At 44.8% G+C, this 24,080-nt stretch overlaps 1 protein-coding gene across 3 annotated transcripts in view; it reads right to left on the minus strand.

The window, feature by feature from the left end:
- Nucleotides 1-24,080, minus strand: part of XPO6 (exportin 6) — a 108,312-nt gene that overhangs the window by 12,571 nt on the left and 71,661 nt on the right. For 2 of the 3 annotated variants that reach the window (XM_069570817.1, XM_069570819.1), the window contains 8 exons: nucleotides 20,751-20,859; nucleotides 19,209-19,301; nucleotides 18,015-18,084; nucleotides 11,786-11,945; nucleotides 8,635-8,727; nucleotides 3,433-3,577; nucleotides 1,468-1,614; nucleotides 365-554 (listed from right to left, as the gene is read on the minus strand). In XM_069570817.1, the coding sequence (XP_069426918.1) occupies nucleotides 365-554; nucleotides 1,468-1,614; nucleotides 3,433-3,577; nucleotides 8,635-8,727; nucleotides 11,786-11,945; nucleotides 18,015-18,084; nucleotides 19,209-19,301; nucleotides 20,751-20,859 (1,007 nt within the window). The remainder of the gene's footprint in view (nucleotides 1-364; nucleotides 555-1,467; nucleotides 1,615-3,432; nucleotides 3,578-8,634; nucleotides 8,728-11,785; nucleotides 11,946-18,014; nucleotides 18,085-19,208; nucleotides 19,302-20,750; nucleotides 20,860-24,080) is intronic. The other variant, XM_069570818.1, reaches the window with a different exon arrangement.

Raw genomic sequence — 24,080 nt, forward strand, 5'->3', positions numbered from 1 at the left:
TGACTGTTTATACAAGTAGCTGAGATGGATCAATAATCACTGAAGGGTTTTTACCCACAGAAGTCATCATCAAATAGGGTCTTCAAATCAAATAGGGTCTTCAAATGGATGTATCTCTTACTGTTGACATTTTAAATAAGAGACGGGCACCCTGCATTCAGGGAATAGGTCCATGTGATGTGTTCACTGAATTCCACAGGTAAGCACGGTTCTACCTTAGTCAACTCTGTGGCTGAGCAACTGGGTGACAGTGGGCAGATTAGTTCACCCATGAGCCCCAGATGCAAAGCCCATCTGCTACAAAGGAAGAATGATGCCAGCTCTACCTATCTCCCCAGGCTGCCCCTGCCTTGGGGCCACTTACTGTCATCCAGGGGCATCTTCCTCTGTGGGGTGACAGCAGTGGGCTTCAGATTGCGATAATCCCGGGACAGCGCAGAGATGAGGCTGGCATGGTTCATGGAGCGCACAGGCCACTGCTGCTCACTCTCTGGGAGGTTTGGCCACGGAAGCAGCAGGATGTTCGAGAGGGCTCGGCACACCAACACCTGAGCCTGGAACAGACCCAAGGGTATCCATCCAGCATAAGTTTACAACCAACGTGGACAGCAGAGCGGCTGCACCTGACATGACCTTTGACACTGACCACACACACTGAGCTCAGGCCTTGGGCTCCTTTCTTAAAACCTGGGCCTGGGACTTGGGTCCAACTTGAACAATCCAGGAAGCAGAGAAAAACTGAAGAAACAACACCAAATCTGGGCCAAGCACATCTGAAGGCCAGCCTCTATCATCATTCTTACTGCTGGCACTTTCCCTCTAATTCGTTGCTTGAAGCGTTAAGAGGGGGAGAAATCAGTGATACTGAGTCTAACCTGTCCCTCGGCCGCCTGCTCCTGATACCCTCCACCGAGAAGCTACTCAGAACACTGCTGTCGAGTCTTTTACACTCAATGTGCCCTTAGGGACAAGTCAGAAGCAACACATTCACAGTCCAGGCACTTTTAAGTAACTGCTTTGATGCCCCTATGACCCTGCCCCCATTTCGTTGCTTTAAACTTCTAGCCTGAGCCTCCCAGATGATTGTAAGAGAATATACTTGTCTGGAGTGTCTCAACCCCAAGAAAACAAACATTTAACAATAAAAACAGACTGTTTAAACCACAAAGAATACGAAGAGGACTCTCCCAGCACCAGCCAAACTGCCAGTTCTCAAAGCACCATAATCGCCAGGCCTGTCGGGAGGAACTTTTTATATCTGAATCAGCACACTGACTGTGTTGAGAAGGAAGGTCTTAACAAGAGAGCACTGAGGCTGCATCAGTGTCATACATGTAAGAAATCCACATACGCTGGCATGGCCTGTAAGCTCTAAGTACAAGACGAAAAGTTAGATTCTTCTTCCTCAGCCTCTCTGAGCCTGAGCCACATGGCTCTGGGGACCCCAGGAGAGCCCTGAGGCCTCACCTTATCGACAAGTCGCTGGGCAGAGGCATCAGTGATCCTGTTGAATACTTTCTGCACTGCAGGGATGCTGATCAGAAAGACAGGTCGCACAGTGGTAGCCAGTGAGACCAGTAAGTGGCACGCAGATAGCAGCAACTTATCTTGGACCTGGGGAGGGAAGAAGACATGTCAGCTCACAACATCTCCTGTGAGACTGGTATTAGAAGAATTTGATGAGGCAACCATGAGCTGAATACGGGGGCTTGATGCCAAACTACATCAACTAGAAAGTGAAGTCACTCAGTCGTGCCCGACTGTTTGCAACCCCATGGACTGTAGCCTATCAGGCTCCTCTGTCCATGGGATTTTCCAGGCAAGAGTGCTGGAGTGGATTGCCATTTCCTTCTCCAGGGGATCTTCCTGACCCAGGAATCAAACCTAGGTCTCCCGCATTGCGGGCAGACGCTTTACCGCCTGAGACACCAGGGAAGCCACAACTAGACTCTGTCTCAAAGAAGTTTTCCTATAATGATGCCCAGTAACAAGGTTTCCTCTTCCCTGCCACATCCACAGCTGCTGCCCTCAAGCCAAGACCATCGTCTCTAATTTTCTAGCTCTCAGCCACGAACTCAGTCACTTCTCAGCTCCTGAATCTACAGTGGCTCCCTGTCAGCATTTAAACCACATGGCAAACTCCTTGGCATATCATCCAAACAACTGGGGATCGTTCATCTGACTCTTCTTACTCTAGTCAAGCAGAGATCTCGCGTAACCTCCCATTCTGCAGTCCATCAATCACACCAGGCTTGCCTACTTCCTTCACTTCAACAGACCAATCAAACCCATGGTTTAAGTACCATTCTATCCCTTTCAAGTTATCTAGCAAAAGTGAAGATGCTTCGAAAACAGGACCAGATGCTAGTAAGACTACAGTCCAACAGCACACCAAAGAGCCAGTGGTATGCGGAATAATTGGGAAAAATTACGTAATTTCCTAAAACCGCAAAATATCCCTAACCTTTGAACCCTATAATCCCAGTTATTCTAACCAAATTACCTAAAAGGATAAAGCTACAGTCATGAGTACACACATTTCAAAACTATCTGTAATGAATTGTTAACAAATGGGACACAATTTAAAAGATCAGCGATGGATAGGTGAATTCTCAAACCAACCCCTCACAGGATTATCATAACTCATTTACAAATTACAATTATAAACACAACAAAAATTTATAGAAAACAGCACACTGTTCTGTTAACAGTGGTACAGAATGCCATATGAGTAGAACTACCAGAAAAAGAAGAAAAAAGGAAAAGAAGTATCTACATGCTTTAGTAATATAACTTGGTGGTTTCCTTAGAGGACAGCTTAGAATCTATCAAGTTTTACATGGATAGAACCTTAGACCCAGCAATTACACTTCTAGGAACCTATCCTCCAAGGATGTACATACAAGGGTCTAATTTCCAACAAAAGAAGAGCTATCATACACCCCCACTACAGAATAGCACTGGCCAGCTTCACACTCTACATTTGTTTGCCACATGTAAAGGTCTCCAAGGCACACTGTGACACAAAAGAAGATATTAATTTATCTCCAGCTGTCTACAAACATTTACCTATGTGTATGAGACCCGGAAAAAGTCTGAAGGCTATGCAACAAACGGCTAACAGTGCTTACCCTGGAAAGGAAAATGTTTTGGAGGAAGGAATTAGAGAGTACCATGATTTTCTAGCCTATACATTTGAATAGTATTTTACTTTTAGACAATGAGCATGTATTCACGGGAGACTTAGAGAACTGCACGAATAGGTATATTTGAATTTATATGGGCTAGAACTGAAAAGGAACGTGAAATGGCGCACAGTTCTATCACGGCGGCAAGACTGGGTCTCATATTATGTGGCATTATAAATGGGTATATGAAGAGGAGGACAGATGGGGAGTTAGAGAAGAGATGCAGCCTTCGCTGTTTCAAGACCTTGGTGGTGATGAGAGGTGTGATTGCATCCATGGTGGTGGAGATGAGCGAAACGAACTGCTGGGTATTCTGCCGATGCGCCTCGCTGCAGTACTGTGCGAGCCAGTGAGAGTAGGCCTGTAGGGCAGCCAGGGACTGAGCATGCCTGCGAAGAGAGAGAAGACGCGATGTTACAGGTTAAGGTCAGAATACATCAGCACTAAATCTACTTTCACAGGAGGAAAGAATTCCACCCATCACATTTACCAATCTACACCACGCGTGACAGGCTAGAAATCTTCTCCTTGTGCCCTAAGGACCTAAAGTTAAAACCCGTCATCTAAATATTGCCACCACTGCCTGGAACCCAGAAGGCAGTTAGCAAACGTCTATCAGATCTCATTCAATCTTTCTGTGACACACATGGGGTCAGGTAAGAGAATATAAATAATAAAACCAGAATCCAAGAATTCAAGTGATAATGTGTTAGACTGGGAAATAGTAAAAATTTTATACCCTAACTACAGACCGGGACGTAGAAAACTACCAGGAATTAGAGCTTTACAAATAAGCTTTGATACAAGACTCTCAGCTTTAAGCTTCCATCACACCATACATGGTATCTGGCTGAGGCTTAAAGGAGCAAAGACTACAGTTTCTGCCGATGTTGTACTGCACCATACACACGACAAAATATACATCATCAGTTCAGTTCAGTCGCTCAGTCGTGTCCGACTCTTTGCGACCCCATGAATCATAGCACACCAGGCTTCCCTGTCCATCACCAACTCCTAGAGTTCATCAAACTCATGTCCATCGAGTTGGTGATGCCATCCAGCCACCTCATCCTGTCATCCCCTTCTCCTCCAGCCCCCAATCCAGACATCAGAGTCTTTTCCAATGAGTCAGCTCTTCATGTGAGGTGGCCAAAGTACTGGAGTTTCAGCTTTCGCATCAGTCCTTCCAATGAACACCCAAGACTGATCTCCTTTAGAATGGACTGGTTGGATCTCCTTGCAGTCCAAGGGGCTCTCAAGAGTCTTCTCCAACACCACAGTTCAAAAGCATCAATTCTTTAGCGCTCAGCTTTCTTCACAGTCCAACTCTCACATCCATACATGACTACTGGAAAAACCACAGCCTTGACTAGACGGAACTTTGTTGGCAAAGTAATGTCTCTGCTTTTGAATATGCTATCCAGGTTGGTCATAACTTTCCTTCCAAGGAGTAAGCATCTTTTAATTTCATGACTGCAGTCACCATCTGCAGTGATTTTGGAGCCCAAAACAATAAAGTCAGCCACTGTTTCCCCATCTATTTGCCATGAAGTGATGGGACCAGATGCCATGATCTTATTTTCTGAATGTTGAGCTTTAAGCCAGCTTTTTCACTCTCCTCTTTCACTTTCATCAAGAGGCTCTTTAGTTCTTCTTCACTTTCTGCCATAAGGGTGGTGTCATCTGCATATCTGAGGTCATTGATATTTCTCCCAGCAATCTTGATTCCAGCCTGTGCTTCTTCCAGCCCAACATTTCGCATGATGTACTCTGCATATAAGTTCAATAAGCAGGGTGACAATATACAGCCTTGACGTACTCCTTTTCCTATTTGCAACCAGTCTGTTGTTCCATGTCCAGTTCTAACTGTTGCTTCCTAACCTGCATACAGATTTCTCAAGAGACAAGTGAGGTGGTCTGGTATTCCCATCTCTTGCAGAATTTTCCACAGTTTATTGTGATCCACACAGTCAAAGGCTTTGGCATAGTCAATAAAGCAGAAATAGTTTTTCTGGAACTCTCTGGCTTTTTCAATGATCCAACAGATGTTGGCAATTTGATTTCTGGTTCCTCTGCCTTGTCTAAAACCAGCTTGAACATCTGGAAGTTCATGGTTCACATACTGTTGAAGCCTGGATTGGACAATTTTGAGCATTACTTTGCTAGCGTGTGAGATGAGTGCAACTGTGCGGTAGTTTGAGCATTCTTTGGCATTGCCTTTCTTTGGGATTAGAATGAAAACTTACCTTTTCCAGTCCTGTGGCCTCCAAAAAGTTAGTCTCTCTCCCCACCCTACCCCTCCCAAACACACAATTTGGGGAACTAACTTGTCTAGACTATAAGAGTTTTCCAAATTTGTTGGCATATTGAGTGTAGCACTTTCACAGCATCATCGTTTAGGATCTGAAATAGCTCAACTGGAAATCCATCACCTCCACTAGCTTTGTTCGTAGTGATGATTCCTAAGGCCCACTTGACTTCACGTTCCAGGATGTCTGGCTCTAGGTGAGTGATCACACCATTGTGATTATCAGGGTCGTGAAGATCTTTTCTGTACAGTTCTTTTGTGTATTCTTTTACATCATAAAAGCTCACAATTCACCAAAGAGAATAAATCTTTGAAAAAGTGAGGCAGTTGTCCCAGAGCTTACAAAACACCAGACCTTCTAATAAACACAAATGGGTAATTTCTCCCTTTTCTGAAAAAATTATTAAGTAATTTTTTGGATGGGGTGATACTTTGAGACTCCATAAATAATTAACACCCTCCACAACAAATACCTGTTGAGAATCCATGAGTAAATCATTCTTAAAACTTGGTGGTTGCAAACGAGGGATTTTTCTAATTCTTTTTCTTTTCATTAGCTATATTCTTCTGTAAAAAGAACTTTCTCTCCCGATCTTCTTTTCTAATCATATGGATGCTGTATATTCAATATATTATAACTCCTTATCATTCTTATTCTTTCTTGATGATCACATCATCAAGTTGACCAGGAAGCACCCTTTCTAGCTGGCTCCCATGTCCTTTTCATACATTCCCAACCTTCCCAATTGGCCCAACAAGATTTTCCAGGGTTAGCCTGCCCCAGACTTGTAGCATTTCTCCAAGGAGCCCTGATTCCTTTTGGTGGAGAATGTATCTCAGAAACCAAGAGCCTGAATACTAAAGGGAGCACTGTTTCTGTGGTGTCACTGCTTCTAGGATCTTTCAGTGGAGAAGCAAGGACACAGCAGACACTATTTAAAAATCAAACTCAGTATCAGTAATTCCAGGGCAAACCAACCTCTAAGGGCTTCTAGACATGACGCAAGAAGGACACACCATCACATATATAACATTCTTGCTAAAATGTTTAACCTTGATCTAACACAGACAAAAACTAGACAAATCAAGATTTTTAAGTTTTTCTTAAAAAAAAAAAAAAATTTTAGATGTGAATCTCCAAAAAGTAAGTCTCTCTCCCCACCCTACCCCTCCCAAACACACAATTTGGGGAACTAACTTGTTTAGACTATAAGAGAAACACATAATGAGATTCATTAGTTAGAACCTGGATCTAAAATATATACATCTATAGATACATACGTATAAAGGACATTCCTGGGACAATTAGGTAAACTGGAATATACCACCAAATAGATATGCTTGAAAACAGGAGATGACATTACTGCCCCCATGGAAGGTTTTGAGTGTTAATAATGTATTATGGTTATACAGAAGAACGCTCCTAGGAGATAAACGCTGAAGGATATAAAGGTGAAATGATGTGTTGCCTGCCCTTTATTTTCAAATAGTTCACACAAAAAACATGTGTGTGTGTGCACGTGTGCAGGGCTTCCCTGATGGCTCAGCAGTAAAGAATCCATCTGCAGTGCAGGAGACACACGTCAGATCCCTGGGTCGGGAGGATCCCTTGCGGGAGGAAATGGCAACCCACTCCAGTATTCTTGCCTGAAAAAATCCCATAGACAGATGAGCCTGGAGGGCTACAGTCCGTGGAGTCACGAAAGGGTCAGACAGCTGAGCCGCTGAGAATGCACATGCAAATATGTATACAGAGAGAAGCAAAAACAGAAAAACAAACACATACAGCAAATGTGGCAGAATACTTGTCAATAACGAATCGAGCTTCAGAGTATAGTATATGGGTGTTCATCCTATTACCCTCTTTTCTATAAATTTGAGCTTTTCCAAATTAAAAAGGTAGGTAAGAATAGGTTCTAAACACCTTACAGTAAGAAACTATAAATTTGGGGATTTTGCTATTCACAGTGACAAAACAGTTATTTTGTATTTTATCTTAAGAATCCATTGATCAAAAAGTACAAAAAGAAAGGAGAAAGGCATCAAAGTCTGTCCTGTGAAAGGGGTGTCTAAGAATTTCTGCCAATCTTTTTACATTTATACAGTTCCTTAAGCCTGAAGGAAACTTCCCAAAATTGTGTGCAAGGCGTGTTTATGAGCAAATTAGCCTCTTTCTTGGAAGAAGCTTTCTCTAAATTCTCAAACAGGAGAGCAATATTTTAAAAAAAAATTTTTTTTAACCACCATAGTAAATGAGACTCTTTTTCTATGTATCTAATTTGAAGCTCCAGAATGCTCTAGAACAGGGATCAGAGACTTTTTCTGCAAAAGAGTCAGAATATAAATGTTTGTTTTTGTAGGCCATCCACTCTCACCCAGAACTGTTCAACTACTCTGCCACTACAGTGCAAAAGCAGCCATAGGTAATATGTAAATGAATGGGCAGGGCTTTGTTCCAATAAAGGTATTTTAAAAAGCTAGCACAGGGCTGAATCTGGCAGAATGCCTCTCCAGCCGAGAGGAGGCCTTCCGGGCAGTGACCTCTGGGAGAGGGCCCCATCTCCAGTCCCCATTCCTTCACCCCATCTCTATGTCACTTTCCTAATGGCCTCCCACCGTCGATAATGTTTCTCAGTGTGGTCCCTGGGTGCCTGGTTTCAAAGTCACTTAGGGTTCTTGTTTAATATGCAAACACCCAAGCCTTGTACCATCCTGCTGTCATCAGAATCTCTAGGGGCAGTTTCAGTCACTGGTCTCCAGGACATAATTCGTGGCATTCACAGTGAGCAGTCCTAACATGCCTATCCAGCTTCACGTCCCACCACACCAGCTGCTCCCCACACCCCTACCTGTGCGACTCTGCACCACTTCTGTGTCTTGGCATGTGCTATTCTTTCCTCCTGAAATGCCTACTCCATACACCTACCCTCTGCTCCCAGCTCTCATCTGCCTGATGAATGCCACTCACTCCAGCCACCCCAGTCCCCAGATATAACAAGCTTTCTCTCTTTTGAGGTTTGGAGACGGGAGTTTTTCATCTTTTCACGACAGCCACTACAGTCCCTTTTTATCTATAAAGCCATTTGGGGGCAGAGAACAAGTCTTTCTGAGAATACACAAACATCTAACTATACTTACACATCAATGAGATCAGGCTTCAATACTGATGGCACAGCAGTCTCAATGTTGTACAATTTTATCTGAGATCCATACAAAGTGACTTTGACCAATCTGTTGGCAAAGAAGAATTGTACGAATGAGGCCACGCTCAGTTTGTGGACTAAAGCAGACAAAATGGACAAGGTATCAACAAAGGTCTTGAGGACGCACTTTTTTCCAATCAAAAAAGAATCAAGACCAGGTTTTCAATTTTATCCCAAAGATGTAATCTGAGATATGCATAAAGATTTATATACTAAGACACAGTCTAAAGCACTACCTACAGTCTCAAACTTTTTGAGAACAATATAAATATCCAATAGACAACATAACATAATACATCCAACAACATGATTAGAATGGAAATTGTTATTGTATGTGTACTTTATCACAATTTTAAAAATGGAAAAACAAATGTTTCAGGTAGATAGACATATGATAAAGAAAATACAGCAAAATTTAACTGTAGAATCTAGGTGATAGGTACATGGGTATTACCTACACAATTTTTTAACTTTCTGAAGATATGAAATGTTCATGATACAACACTGTGATGGGGTTGGGAAAGGGAGGACACAAAAGCTTTTAACGTAGATTAAGGTATGTTTAATTTTCAGCACAATTCTTTAAGAAGCAAGTTATTGAGCCCACTGGTTGCCCAAGGGCTCACTACATACAAATGAACATTAAATACGGCCAGCTCTACTGGGAAATGGAAGACTGCTCTTCCATTAGAGATACTCCTTTCTGAGTAAACATTAAAAAAAAAACCTAGAGACTTGGCTAAGTTCCCTCCGTGCCTGCTCTATAAGGAACCCTGGACTCAGGTCTGCAGGGCATGCCAGGGAAGATGGTGTGTGTTTTGCTCCCTCAACCCAACAGCGCAGAAGGTCTCAAACTTCACTGAGCGAAGAATCAACTGGGGAACTAGTTATAATACAGCTTGCTGGTGCCGCCCTACAGACGCACACTGCAGCTCTGAGGGGGTCTAGAAATGTGCATCTCTAAGAGCAACCATGGGACTCTGATGCATGGGGTCCATATTCTGAAAAATATTCCTCTCTGATAGGGGCAGAAAGAAGGATTTTATTATAAAAAACCACAAGCTTGAGTCACAAGTTATTCAGGGTTGGAGAGCAGTCAGAAAGAGGTATTTCCAGTAAGCCAGGAACTAAGTAAAAGAGTCAGGGGTTCTCATCTGAAGTTCTAGGAAGTGGGGTATGGTGGTGGTGATAAGTAGGCATCAAAAAAGTCACCATCAGTAAGTAATACACCAATGAGTGCCCAGTGTTTAATTCTTTAAATTGGTTTACACTCATACAATATGTGTACAATTTACTGGTGTTAAATATATTCATAACATGCAACTACCCCCATCATCTATCTCCATGACTCTTTCCATCTTAGAAAACTGAAACTCTGTATCCATTAAACAGTAACTCTCCACAACCCCTCCACCCCTGGCAACCACTGACTTTCTGTCTCTATCATTCTGACAACTCTAAGTACCTCATAGAAGTGAAATCATACAGCTTGTGACTTGATACTCTTCACTTACATTCAACAGCATTCTTTAATGTTCCTCCACACTAAAAATGAACTTCTAAATGTGTCTTTTAATATTTCTATGTTTAGCACTCTTGATACTAATATTCTGTAACCGACAAGTAAAAATGCTACTGATGACAGTGGCTATAGCCATAACAAAGAGGCTTCTCTCACACTTTATTCTAAGTGAAGACAAAAGAGCCAAGTGTGTTTAACTACTGAGCCTGCAAACCTAAGCAATGCAGAAAGATGTATATACATAAGGACCTATAAAATAACAACCCAGAATCTCTGAACAGTCACCTCCCTATGAAGCCGAAATGACTGATGGACACAATACATGGCTTAAGTTTAAATTCAAAAAATATAGACTTCAGACAGAAAGACATGTTCTGTTTCTACTATCAGAGGAAACAGGCCTAGCGTAGGAAGAAGAGGAAAAAGAGCTTGAAGTAGAAGCTTTGTGTCTGGAGAGAGCTCAGCATTTGGGCTCAAGAAACTGGTAAAAGTCCATGTGCAGCCTCTCATGCACTGCACGGTCTGAGGCAAGGCACTCGCCCTCTGGGACACAGTTTACTCAGATAAAGTGATAATACCTGTCCCTCAAAATATAGAAAGAAAATGGACACAATTACTTTCTAAAATCTCCTATTACTGTAAACTGCTTTTCTTATTAACATTAATCTGGATTTTCAGATTTATCTAAAATTCTCAGTCATGTCTGCTTTTAAGCCAAGAGTAACAAAGAAAAGTCTGGCATGCAAGTAAGCTGGCCTGGGCCCTAGCTCCCCCTAGTGTGTTACCAGTGACATAGCCACTGTGCCGACGAAAGAACCAGGTGTCTCAACTTTGGGCTGGATCCACACCCACCTGGTTTTGATCTAATCTACTTGCTGGTTACCATGAAATGACCTGAACGTTTTGTCCCTTTTATTTTCAGCAAATGACGTTGTAGGTGCCTGAGTTCATAAGAAGGGAGAGGGAGGACCTCAACAAATGCAGCCGTAAAGCCTGTGAGGGCCCCTCGAGGAAGCAGCAGTAATGGGGGCTCCGTGCAGGGAAGGCGGGGGTCCGCCCCGCAGTCAGGCTTGGCGGCTGCCCTGCTTCCACTCCTCAGGGCCCTAAGAGGACTGCAAGAACTAGGCCCACTCTAACAGGAGCAGAGGAAGACCGCTCCGGCATCTGGCTGCCTGGTCAAGAGTGCAGACTGCCTACTTGTCTGTCCTCTTATTAACAGGGCTGTCTTAACGTCTCTTTATGACCACACCTGGTTTCTCTTGAGGTTACTCCTGTCTTTAAATAGAAGCTCTTCCATGAAATCGCAGCTTATCTTTACCATGTGCTACATACTAAGCCCCAGGCTCAGGGCCTTACCTCATATAAATCTCACAATAAACCCACAGGATACTATGTCCACTCCATTTTACCAGGACCTGAATGAAGTTCAGAGAAGGGCAGTAACGCTCCACACCCCTGTGTGCGGCGGAGCCTCGAGTCACCTGCACAGGGCAGAGCTGCCTGGCCACCACAGCACCGCGTACAAGCAGGCAAGTTGAGTTGCATGCTGGAACTGCCCACCCACCTCTCCACTACTGTGAGGGCGTCGCTGAAGCGCGCGGCGAACACGTCCCCAGTGAAGTACTCGGCCAGGCGGCCCGCAGCCTGCAGCAGGGAGCTCAGGTCTCTCAGGGAACAGTGCAGGCGCCGGCAGTCGTTCTCCGCTGTGATGTTCAGCCTGGGCCCTGAAACAGAACGCCTCAGGTGGTTTTTCAACAGGAAGAACATGCTCTAATTCCCACTACAGATAACTGCCTTTCCATATGGTTCAAGGGATTCTCAAGGGAAAGGTCCCTCTAGTCAAAGGTATGGTTTTGCCAGTAGTCATGTACGATGTGAGAGTTGGACCATAAAGAAGGCTGAGCACCAAAGAATTGATGCTTTCAAACTGTGGTGTTGGAGAAGATTCCCAAGAGTCCCTTGGACTGCAAGGAGATCAAACCAGTCAATCCTAAAGGACATCAACCCTGAATACTCATTGGAAGGACTGATGCTGAAGCTGAAGCTCCAATACTTTGGTCACCTGATGCCAAGAGTCAACTCACTGGAAAAGACCCAGATGCTGGGAAAGATTGAGGGCAGGAGGAGAATAGGGTGACAGAGAATAAGATAGTTGGATGGCATTACTGGCTCAGTGGACATGAGTTTGAGCAAACTCCAGGAGACAGTAAAGGACAGGGAAGCCTGGAGTGCTGCAGTTCATGGGGTCGCAAAGAGTCGAACACAACTTAGCAACTGAACAACAACAAAGGATAAGTAACGGGGCTTCCCTGATGGCTCAGTGGTAATAAATCCGCCTGCCAATGCAGAGATGCGGGTTCGGTCCCTGGGTTAGAAAGATTTCCCCCAGAGAAGGAAATAGCAACCCACTCCAGTATTCTTGCCTGGGAAATCCCATGGACAGAGGAGCCTGGTGGCTACAGTCCACGGTGGTCACAAAGAGTCGGACACAACTGAGCACGCACACACACATGGACAGGCAACACAGTAGAGAGGAAGAAGGCAGACTGACACCTAAGAGCTGGGGGGATGAGTCAACAAGTTCGACGCCACATAGATTTCCAAGTGATGAGGCTGGAACAGAGCCCAGGACAGCCCCAAAAGGGGGACAGGAGCCTGGAATGGGGGACAGGAGCCTGGAATGGGGGACACTGTGGCCAGGGCACTGTGACAGTGGGTCGTGCCCCGAGGGGCCAGAGGACAAAAGGAAGGAGGAAGAGCCGGTGACAAAGCGGCCCCGACCTGCCAGACCACCTGCCCCCCTGCAGCACTCCCCACGGAGAGCATAGCCTTGGCGCAGAAACGTCCCCCAGCAGGATTATCAGCCTGCAGGCAGCCCCGCCAAGACCATGAGATGGGTGGCTAAGGAGGGTGGGCCAGCTCCCAGGGTCAGGGCAAAGGGGTGAGCACCCCACACTGCCAGCCAGAGGAGCCCACAGAACACACAGAGCAAGCAGTGGTTGTGGTCGTGTGCAGTCATGTGAGGGGAGCGGGGCCTCTGCACCCTCCTCTCCCGGTTAAGAAAAGCACCACCAGCACACACCTTCCGGGCGTCAAGGCTGTCCAGGGCCACCACTATGCAACCGAAGCCCAGGGTCAACTAAAACCTGCCAGAAGAGGGGTTCCGATTCCTCATCAGGGGCCCCTCGCTCTCCCTGCACACACCCATCCTCATCACCCACACAGCTCTACCCCAGTAACTTGTTTTCAAATTTTTCACTGTACTAATTCTCAGCATGAAGGGAAAGAGCCTTTTTCTCTATTAAAAACCAACCAAAACACCAGCCTACATCAAGTTTCCCTCATGGATGGGCATGAGACAGCTTCAAAGTCATCCTCAAGGGGCCAGCCTTCTTCCCCTCTCCCCCTCATCCACACATACATCTGGCGCATGGCCTTCCCCAGCAATGGCCCCTCAGCCTCTTCCCGGACCCCTCAATAGAATGCTAGGGCCCAATGTCTCCTGAGGGAGTCTTCCACCTTTGGATAGCTTGGCCAGAAACACAGGGGTCTCCCTGATAATTCCTCCTATCATCCCCTGGTCGCACCTCTGTCCATTAAATTCTCTAGGCAAGAATACTGGAGTGGGTTGCCATTCCCTTCTCCTGGGGATCTTCCTGACCCAGGGATCAAATCCGAGTCTCGTGCATTGCAGGTAGACAATTTACTATCTGAGTCACCAGGGAAGCCCTTCCACCCTTTCAGGGGAGAACAAAACACAAGCTTAATTTAAGCCTGCTGACACATGGCAGTCTTGGGGAGATGTGGAGGGAGGGTCACATTCTTGCAAATCTCCTCTTGGCTGAAATACACGCCTGGTCCCTTCTGTTTTCTGTGCTCAGCCCCTCTGCAGAATCCTGGCCATTCTCATCACTCTTGTTTAAACCTGCCCTAATTTTTCTGATAAAAAAGCAGTCCTAGAATGAGAAACAGCCTGTGTGTGTTTTGAACTATTGGTTTGAACCACATTAATTTGCTGCTATTTGACTGTTTCTGGCCTACAGAACCATGGTAATTCATAGAGTTCAACTCAACACTATGTGCCATCCAAGGTTCAGATCAATCAAAACGGCAGCTGCTTCTTTGCTGATGTGTCTGCAACGCAGCCAAACACACAGGCAGTAAGTACCCCAGATCAGTCTCTAGCCCTGACCCCCAGCCTGGAAACCTCATACTACCATCACCACAAAATCATGCAAGGTAACCACACTGCCACCTGAGGGGAAGGCCAGAGTTCCCACTGTGAAAGGCTGTTCAGATCAATCCACATTTTATTCTGTTTGGCTGAGGCTTAGTTTCCTCCTCGCTCCCATCAACAACACAGAACATCCACACAGTGGAACCTGCAGGTGAGGACACTGAGACGTGTAGGTTTCAGAGACAGAAGATACCAGGGCCACACCAAAGTCCAACCTTCCATAAACCACGTTACCCTGCAGCTGTCTCGACAGATGTCCCCTAAGCCACACCAAAGAACAGCCCACGGGACTTCCCTGGCAGTCCAGTGGTTGGGACTTCACCTTCCAAAACAAGGGATGTGGGTTCAATCCCTGGTCGGGGAACTAATATCCCACATGCCTCACAGCCCCCCCTCCAAAACAAAACAAAACATAAAATAGAAGCGATACTATAATAAATTTAATAAAGACTTTAAAATGTTCCACATTAAAAAAAAAAAAAAAAACCTTAAAAAAAAACACAAAGAACAGCTCACTGGAAAGTTACTGCCCTGTAAAGAAACATATTAAGACTTTGCTGTCTAAAGCAGGGGGTGTCAGTTTGATCCCAGGTCAGGGAGCTAGGAGTCCACATGCCTCGGGGCCAAAAAAAAAAAAAGCCAAAACATAAAACAGAAGCAGCTGTGTAACAAATTCAATGAAGACTAAAAATGGTCCATATTTTTAAAAAAAACTTAAAAAAATAAATTCAGTCTTTTTTTGGTGGCGGGGGTGGTGGACTGGGCAATAAAAATATAAAACTTAGCACTTAAGGTATTCCATTCAGAGAGAACAAACAAGTCATAAATGAACCTAAGCAGAACCAAGAATTTAAGTCCAAAAGTCTGTATCATAAGCAATCTCTTAGGCAGGGAAGCCTGCACAGTTAAACAAAAAAGTTAGCAGGACTGCTTGGAGCAGAAATATTGCCCCAATGGGGGAGGATCTCGGTGAACAGCGGCAGAAGCCAAACACCTACAGGACAGACCCTTCGGGACATGTAAGGACACAAACGCAGCACCAGGGGCACAATGACTGATGAGGGGGTGACGCAGACCACAAGCAGTGCAAAAGACAGCCAGCCAGGGCCAAGATGACTGCCAGGGTAGAGGAGGCGCAGCGACAGCACGCTTTGCCTTGGACTTTACCAAGGAAGCGGAAGCAGGGGGATCAATAGAAGTGAGTAAAGAGTAAGACTCCCAGGAACTTCCCTGGAGGTCCAGAGGCCAAGACTCGGAGCCCCTAATGCAGGGGGCCTGGGTTCAACCATGGTCAGGGGGCTAAGATTGTATCTGCCTCACAAACGTAGCCAGGGGAAAAAAAAAGTAAGGCTTCCATCACTCCAGAATTCACGCCAGGAGAAGGTAAATGCAAATGAAAGGAATGAGCCCAAACCCACTGGGGAAAAGAACGCAGTTTCTGGTAAGAGGCAGTAAGGCTGACTAATATAATATAGCATGAAGGTTATGTGAGGGGTAAACGACCATGGGAACCAAGGAACAAATCGTACTCAGAGTTTCCATTTTTTAATAGCCTTTGCGTTGGAAACTTGGCTTTTGCTTCATCATGGATAAGAAAGCTCATCTTAAAACAGGAAATAAGTATTTCTCTGGCCTGAGAGGGTCTGCCCCTTGAGTATATGCCCCAAGGATCAGTGCTTGGGATGAGGTTTAGAAATGACCTGGAAGAGCCAAGTGTACTGTGAAATTGACAGCAAACGGGCTGCGATGAGAGCAGGCCTACAATACTTCATTTAGGGAAAAATCAATCAGATTATCCTTCTCGGACGAGAAAATCTAAGTTATGAGATAAAGGACTTGGGAATCACTGCAGACTGCCACCTGAAGACAGACTCAATGTAATGTTAAAAAGTCAGCTACTAATACTGACTTTAGGTATCTATTCTGGGAGGAAAAGAGTACATGCTCAATTTTATCTTTAAGATCAATAATAACTTTTTTAGGATCCTGTGTGTGTGCTCAGTCTGACTCTTTGCAACCCTATGGACTGCAGCCCACCAGGGTCCTCTGTCCATGGAATTTTTCAGGCAAGGAATCTGGAGTGGCTTGCCATTTCTTCCTTCAGGGGATCTTCTCAATCCAGGGATCAAACTTGTGTCTCCTGCATCTCCTGCACTGGCAGGTGGATTCTTTACCATTGTGCGACTTTAGGGTCCTGAGTATATTCTAATTTGAACAAGAGCCCTGAGGGAGAAAACATTACAGTATGATTTTTTCCCCAAGAATTTTTTCCTAGATTTTGGAAATATCTGCAGCATCTGTACACAGTCCAAAGACTTCCATGAATGTTGATGGCATATCATACAGGCACATTTGCTGTGAAAAGTAGTCTTTTTAAAGTTCTACAGAAGTTGTTCTTACTCGATCTACACAAATCAGGGTCTAGAGTTGAGGCATGCCAAGCCCGTCAACCTCCTGGGGCCCAGTGGGTTGTTTATTGGTAGAAGCTAATCTGGTCATGGAAACAAGCAGTCACAGGCCACCAAGAAGGGCAGCCTCGTAAAGAGCCTCTTGGGGAGGCTCTGCCACAAATAACAAGCTCATCCAGGCGCTAGGCTGTACCCCGGGCAGCTGTGTGCCAGGCTGAAGCAGCAGTTATACGAGAGGGGCAGCTGGCCAGGGCCAGGGTAACTCCTGCAAGGAAAACTGTGCGGGCGTATGGGTGGGTGGGCATGTGTGCAGCACAAGTGTTTGCAAGCACTTGGTTAAGTTCCTATGTGTCTGTGCTTGTGTCTATGTGTGTGTGTTTGTAGCACAAATGTGTTTGCAAGAATGATGTTCCTGGTGCTTTCGGCTGGCAGAATGAATATCAGATTTTGGCTAATTCAACTTTTTATCGCTTCCTAGTATACCCTCCTGGGACTAGCGCCACAAGCTATGTAACCCTAGGTAAACTAACATCTCTGAACATGAATTTCCTCTTTTGTAAAACAAGAGAACTGTGATTAGTACTTACACCTCACAGGAGAGTTGAGAGAATTAAATAACAAGAACAAATAATATGGTGCCTGGCATGCAATACCTCTTCTACAAACAAGCTATTATTATTAACAAAATAATCCCAAAATGCTAACCTTAAACCCCCAACTGGAGAAACCTGCCAACAGCAGGCCAAAGCCTTTCCAAATGGCTACAGTCAGGGCCACTGACACAGGAGGGCTTAACAGGTGGCGCAGCGGTAAAGAATCTGCCTGCCAGTGCAGGAGACACAAGAGAGACAAGTTCGATCCCTGGGTCGGGAAGATCCCCTGGAGAAGGAAACAGCAACTCTCTTTAGTAGTCTTGCCAGAATAATCCCATGGACAGAGGAGCCTGGCAAGCTGTAGTTCACAGGGTCACAAAGAGTTGGGCACGACTTAGCAACTAAACAACAACGCTGACACAAGAGAGCTGACAATCGCCATGATCGGCTCTACCAGGTCGTCTGCTGCAGAGCTTGCTCCCAAGTCCTCCCGGGAGGATGATTTTTCAGAACCTTTTTTCTGAACATTAAATTAGAAAATAAAAGACAGCTTACCTGACCCTGAAGTAACTATAAACTGCTGTAACCCCAGGTAAACTTCTAAATTGTCCTGAAGAACTGGGAACTGAAAACAAAGAAACAGAAGATTAAAAAAAACATAAATGCGAATTTTAACAGCATTTCAACATTGAAAGAAGTACCTGTAGTGGGAGGAGCAGGGTAAAAAACTTTTCTCTGGGAGCCTTTACACACAGCTAAGAGGTGGCACCCCTCAGCACCTCCCACCCCCAAAGTCTTCTACAATTAAAACCACCAGTTAATACTTGGAATAAGAAAGAAAATAACGCACTAGTTCCATACTTTTCTAAATAAGGCTCTACGATTATTATGACAATTATGTCCTTAAAGGAAGATATCAAGCCCCCAAATGATCTATACTTTCTAGAGCTCTAACACAGGACCCACCTCCCTTCAAGTCCAAGGAAAACCCTGCTCTTGAAAAAAAGCACAGTTAAGCCTTATTTAAGTGCTTGATAGAGTGAAGAGACAGCCAAATTATTTGTACTCAGTTTGCCTTACTCATTTAGCAGACAGGACCTTCATAATCAGAGCTCTATCTTTTCTTCCTAAAGCTGCTAACTCACCATTAAGATAAAATTAAGACGTTATTGTGACAGGTCCCCACGAAAGGCAGATGGCAAAGTAAGATGGCACTCTCCATGAGAGAACACAAGACAGCTGGGCGGTGCAGTGCAAACCCGACCCCAGTGAACTATCCTGCCTTCAGAGGAGACGTGGACTTAACGAAATCCCTTCAAATAACAAGCATCACTTGGCGAATGCAATCAGTCCTTATGACATAAATACAGACACAAAGTGCCCAGTAAATAATCTGCCAACAGTTTTGTGAGTTTTACGAACGCTAACTTTCCAACAGTGTAATTTTTATAAATAAATCTTCCACTTGGCTTGGCCACTTGTAAGCCACTGGTGAAAGCATAAAGGCATCAGTAAAATTTATATTACACCCAAGAGTTTAGGAAAGAAAAACAGAGCTTCCAAAAGCTCATTTTAAAATACTGGGAGGAAATGTTAAACACATTAAATTCAAGGGTCAGTTATCATAATTATTATTCTCTGTTTAAAACATATCCATTTTATAAGACTGGTGAGCACAAAAGCCTTACTACTCATGCTATATGCAGGGAAATAGTTAGGCTCTTCACTCCCCTCCAAACGGTGAGTTACCAGTGTTGAGAAGGCGTGTGTGGGAAGGAGCTCCATCACTTTGGCCACTACCTCCAAGCTCTGGCGTAAGTACCGCTGCCACTCTGTCTGCTGCTGTGGGGCAAACACAGAAGGATCAGCTCTTCCCAGAATGGCAAAGGCTCATCAGCTTTCCTGCCAGCCTGCCCTCCACCTCAAGCCCACTCTCCAACATAAGTATGTGGAGAAATAGTAAACCAGGTTATTTGGTACTCTAAAAATGCCAAGCTAAAAAAATTTTTGATCCAATAAATTAATGTCATAAGGACCTGGTTCCTCAAAAAGGAAACGATTCACATAAAATGACCTACTTTTCTCTCTGTCATAGGAATAAGAGATTTTAAAAAGTGACTGGTAAAATAAATGCTCGAGTCCCCTTTCCGTCATCCCAGCTATAGGAATTTGTCATTCATTACCTTCTGAGACAGCCCGTTCCTGAGCTTACATAACCGGCCACACCAGTGCTACACAAAGTATGGTTGATGAACAAGCAGCATCGGCATCTCCGGGGTGGGGGGTTGTCAGAAATGCAAATTCTGGCCATGCTTCCCCCACCCCTCCCCCCACACACTGCCTGAATCAAAGTCTGCTTAACAAGCTGTCTCACAGCGCCTCTTATTCAGGCTAAACTATGAGATGCACTGGCTTACATCAGACAGGTAACAGATGTGAAGCTAAAGTCTACTAAGTGCTGCCAAGCACCTACTACCCACCAGGCACGTGCCACCGTATCCACGTGTGGTGCCCACAGGTAACCGTCAACACAGGTCGGTTTAGAGAGCCTTCCTCTTCTGGGAGACATGGAAATTAAACCTCAGGGAAATTCAGTGACCAGACTGCTACCTTCTTCGTACTCAAGGCTGCACAGTCAAATCTAGGCCATCTGGTTCCAAGCAGAAGGCTGTTTCTAACCCAGATATGGCTACCCTCAAGGTCTTAACCACAGCACAGTGGCTGCTATTCTGAGAGCCATAACAGTGACTTGAAAATGTTTAAATGCATGGTGGTTAAGAAAAAGGAACACTGGAATTGTATCCTTAAGACGTTTTTCTTACCAATGTGAAGCATGTCAGCATCAATAAACTCAAGGTTAACTTTGAGATATCAGTTTATATTAATAACATATAGTCAAAAGAGATGTCCTTTTATTTTAGCCTTATCATTTAAGTATCTCTAACTATCTCTACCAGTATCCAGCTGGCTTATATTTGTTGCCCAGAATGTGGATGCAAGGCAGGGGAAAATAGGTGGGATGCCAAGTTCTTACTAAACCACTTTTCACTGTACATATGGTTGCTTTACTTACATCTCTAGTCCATATAGGTATATGCCTGTAAAATATTTTTACAGTTCATAAACCCAAATCGACCAGCAGAATACAAATTTCAAATGTGTAACTCAAACCGTAAGACTGCTCTGGCTTAAAGATGGTCTCCAGAGCAAAAAGCTATGGGTTCCAAGTCTCCATTTCCATTCATACCACAGGATGGCAAGGATTAAGGCCAACGAGGCTATGCTGCTTACATCGTCATCTAGAGTCTCATCATCCAACTCCTCCAGCTGGGCCTGGTTGTATCTGAACTGGATGCGATTCAACACCTCCGTCAGCAAGAGGACTAGGGCGTCTTCGTACCTGCGTGGCAGGGAGAAATGCAGCATCAGGTGAGAGCAGGCTCTTAGCCTAGGATTTCAAAAAGGCCCCCTGCATTCTGAAGGGAATGGTGTCTACACTGGATTACCACACACAGGAAGCATCTAAACTAAACTTAGTTTATGGTTTGGCAAATGCTACGTGACAGTGGGACAGGAGCAGGGGTGTGACTTACTCAACGATGTTCCAGAACCTTCTTGTATAATATCCTTTGTCTCTGGTAGCAATTTTTGTCTTAAAAGTCTATTCTGTCTAACTTAGTATAGTCAGTGGGTGAACAATCTACCTACAATGCAGGAGACATAGAACATGGGTTCAATCCCTGGGCTGGGAAGATCCCCTGGAGGAAGCAATAGCAACCCACTCCAGTATTCTCGCCTGAAAAATCCCATGGACAGAGGAGCCTGGTGGGCTACACCCCAAAGGGTCACAAAGAGCTGGACACGAATAAGTGACTAAGAATACCCCCCTACACAGTGTAGTTACCCTAGCTTTATTTTGGTTATTGTTGGCATGGAATATCTTTTCCTATTTCTTTTACTTTAAACCTATTTGTGCCTTTAAAATTCCAGTCAGTCTCTTGTAAACAACATGACGTCAGTCCATTCTGCCAATCTTTGCTTTTTAACTAGGGAAGTTAAGCCTTTATATTTAATGTAATTACCAATAAGGAAAGACTGACTTCTGCCATTTTGCTATTTGTTTGCTCTGTGTTTCATCTTTTATTCCTTACTTCTGCTAGGACTGCTTCCTTTTGTGTTAAATAGATAGTTTTGAGTGTACTATTTTAATTCCCTTGCCATTTCTTTTACCATATATTTTAAAGTTTTTTTTTCTCAGTGGTTGCCCTGAGGATTATACGTGCTATATATAAATATCAATTAACTCAATGGTTTAATTTTGGGGGGGGGGGGGAGGTGGGGGGCTGCACCACATGGCTTGTGGGATCTCAGTTCCCTGAGCAGGAATTAAACTCAGGCCATGGCAGTGAAAGTCCAGAACCCTAGGACCAGACCACCAGGGAACCCAACGATTCAATGCTGTCAACAACTGTGAGAGGTAGGTGGTATTACTGATACTTTTCTGATGAGGAAATTATAGTTAAGAGAAGTTAAATCAACTGCCCAAGGTCACAAAGCTAGCTGGTTTGAACCCAGGGCTCCCTAACTCAACGCCTCATGTTCTCTCTACACATAAACCACCAACAGGCTTTGAGCCTGCTCCACCCATTCCCCAAAAACCTCAATTTTAGTCAACTTTTAACAACACTTAAAGTCGAAAAGAAGACATGGGAAAAGTCTAGGGACACCCTGACCCCTTGATCTGTCTAAAAATAATTTCTCAAAGAAACATTTGGAGCCGGAGGCTTGGATATTTCCCACATGTGATAAGAATCTAACTCAGCACCAAAGTTATATGTAATAGTTGCTACCACAAGGGCCAACAAGCCACTAACTTTCAAGAACAAATCATGTGGCCTAAACGTCTGCCTTAAACATTTCCTGAAATGTTTCTACGAGAAGTTCAGGGCTGGGCCCACACAGAGCAAAGCACCCACCCTGGTGGTCCAGCTCCTAGCACCAGTCCGCTCTCCATATTCTGTGATGCTGGGGCTGAGACTGCACACAACATGCTTCATCTCTGCTTGCTGGACTCGATCAAACACTGGAGGAAAACTGAATGGCAAAGGGACCCCACTCTTCCTGTGGGCTTGCTGTCCTGGCAGTGTCACCCCAACAATGGTCCCCAGGCAGTAACAGCAGCAATAATTGGTTCCAGCTTCCACACTCCCCAAGCCAGCTGAATCACACCCTCTCTGAGGTGCCAACAGGACCCAGGTCACAACCTCTCCTCAAAGGATTAAGTCCCAGCTCCCTGGGGGCCCTCTTCTGAGCTGTGCAACTGGGGGATTCCCTCCCCTCAGAGATCTGACCTCTAGCTGCTTGGAGGCCGTCTCTCGGGCCATTGATAGTCAATGTCCCCGATACCTCTTCGTGGTACCCCAGCCCTAGGGATGAAACTGCTTCCTGTAGCTATTATCTGTGTTGTCTCAGTGTTCCCTTTTTGCTTTCCACTCCTCTAAAACTTGTTTAAGCAATTTCCTACACTGAATTCTTAAAATAAGTAAGTGTAATTTCTGTTTTCCTGACAAGACTCTAACTTATCAGTCACCTCATCTTATACCGGGAGTATCAGGACAACAAGACAATCAAAGCCAAAAGGTATCTAATACCAAGACCAAGTACAGTTCATTCAGTCTAAGAGTTACAACCCCTGTACTGAGACTGTAGATATGGTCTGCTACTGCTAAGTCGCTTCAGTCGTGTCCGACTCTGTGTGACCCCAGAGATGGTAGCCCATCAGGCTCCACCGTCCCTGGGATTCTCCAGGCAAGAACACTGGAGTGGGTTGCCATTTCCTTCTCCAATGCATGAAAATGAAAAGTGACAGTGAAGTCGCTCAGTCGTGTCCGACTCTTAGCGACCCCATGGACTGCAGCCTACCAGGCTCCTCCGTCCATGAGATTCTCCAGGCAAGAGGACTGGAGTGTGGTGCCATTGCCTTCTCCGAGATACGGTCTAAAGACTACTTAAAAATCCTCCTGAAATGTCACATTTCAGAGCTCTGTGGGCACAGGAGCTCATTTCTTCATCAGAAACAGAGACACTGTCCCCCCTCAATCCCTCAAAGAGTCCTTCATTATTTGCCAATAACAAGCTAGACAAGATAAGTAATTAAGCATGATGGCCCAGAGGAGAATGTTAGCAGAGAAAAATCACTAATAAAATAGGCAACATCTGTGGGAAAACTTGCAAACAGAATCAAAATCCCACTTCAGTAGACTTTAGAAAAAGGCTAAGTTCAAACACTTGAGCCTAGAGCTTATATTTGTCATTTGCCTACCCAACACCCTTCCTCCCCAGGAAGAGAACACGAGGCCCTGATGCCAAATGAAAGACTACGTTTCCCAGTCTTCCTCTGCAGACAGGAGTGGTCAAGGAAATTTTAAAAGAAGTGATTTGGTGGGGCCGCTGGGAAAGCTGCTTTTGCCCAGCCTCTCCCCTCTACTCCTGCTGCCTGAATCACGGGTGCGACGCCTTAGATTCAGCACCCACCTTTGACCATACAGTGACTGTGGAGATGGAAGTCATGCCTACAGCTGGTAGAACACACATGTACAGGGCTCTAAACTAGCTGACATA

The sequence above is a fragment of the Ovis canadensis genome, chromosome 24 (assembly GCF_042477335.2).
Source record: "Ovis canadensis isolate MfBH-ARS-UI-01 breed Bighorn chromosome 24, ARS-UI_OviCan_v2, whole genome shotgun sequence".
In the NCBI taxonomy this organism is placed as follows: domain Eukaryota; kingdom Metazoa; phylum Chordata; class Mammalia; order Artiodactyla; family Bovidae; genus Ovis; species Ovis canadensis.